This window comes from Otolemur garnettii, unplaced genomic scaffold, assembly GCF_000181295.1.
Source record: "Otolemur garnettii isolate 467f Iridium unplaced genomic scaffold, OtoGar3 scaffold00038, whole genome shotgun sequence".
Lineage (NCBI taxonomy): Eukaryota > Metazoa > Chordata > Mammalia > Primates > Galagidae > Otolemur > Otolemur garnettii.
Window position 1 is genome coordinate 6,404,815 of NW_003852433.1, and position 1,084 is coordinate 6,405,898.

General features: G+C 46.0%; 1 protein-coding gene across 1 annotated transcript in view; it reads right to left on the reverse strand.

Moving 5' to 3' along the window:
• Positions 1-1,084, reverse strand: part of SSH1 (slingshot protein phosphatase 1) — a 67,101-nt gene that overhangs the window by 24,697 nt on the left and 41,320 nt on the right. The window contains exon 7 of the mRNA XM_003789885.2: positions 79-144. Within this exon, the coding sequence (XP_003789933.1) occupies positions 79-144 (66 nt within the window). The remainder of the gene's footprint in view (positions 1-78; positions 145-1,084) is intronic.

Here is a 1,084-nt window from a genome sequence, read left to right on the forward strand (position 1 = left end):
AAACAGAAGGGGCTTTTCTATTCATATTATTAGCTAAGAAAACATCTCTAAGGATTTAAAACCTTACATCACACTTACCACATGGCCTGGACAGACACAGGCTTAAATATGTGCATCCTTCCTGCTGTGCTCACGCTGAATCCACTGAGAAATGAAAAACAAAAGGAAGGTATCTGTGGTGGGAAATCAGCCTTTCTTTTTTTTTTTTTTTTTTGGAGACAGAATCTCACCATGTTGCCCTTGGTAGAGTGCCATGGCATCACAGCTCACAGTACCCTTAAACTCTTGCGCTTAAGCGATTCTCTTGCCTCAGCCTCCTAAGTAGCTGGGACTACAGGCACCTGCCACAACACCCAGCTAGAAATCAGACTCTTTTAATCAAACCACTCTGAGACGATGGGAACAGGCCCATCTGGACCCTGAGAACAAGTACATCTCATGCTATCTGAGGAAGGATCATAGAACCCACTGTGGCAGAGACCAGGACAGAGGCAGGAAAGGATACGTTCTCCAATGAGGGAAGGCTTATTTTTAACCCAGCAATGCAAGTTCTACAAAAACTAGAAGCCCAGCAAAGGGTATCAGGCAAGGATAACATCCAGTGACAAATCTTTTATGTCCCCCAACAGTCCCTGCCCACCCACTACCTCCTGCCCCACCTGGTCTTTTTTGGAATGGCATGGAAAATATATTTGTAGAAAACAAAAATTTTAAAAAGGAAATATAGGGTAGCGCCTTTGGCTCAAAGGAGTAGGGCACCAGCCCCATATGCCAGAGGTAGTAGGTTCAGACCTAGCCTCTGCCAAAAACTGCAAAAACTGTAAAACAGGAAATATATCCCTATAATCCCTAAAACAATTTTTTATTTTTCTCTCCCCATCCTACCAGCAAGGCAATGCAACTCTGGCCTCCCTGGAATCCCCAATTTCCTTTCCTGCCTCTGTCTACTCTTCAGGGCTCCTGTGGACTTCCCTGGGAGTGCATGCATGTGGAACCCGATGGCCCTTTGCCCCTTGGCTACCTGCCCAGGTTGGACTGTGTAAATCCTCCTCTGCAGCCCCCCCAGAGGCACTTGAAACTATGT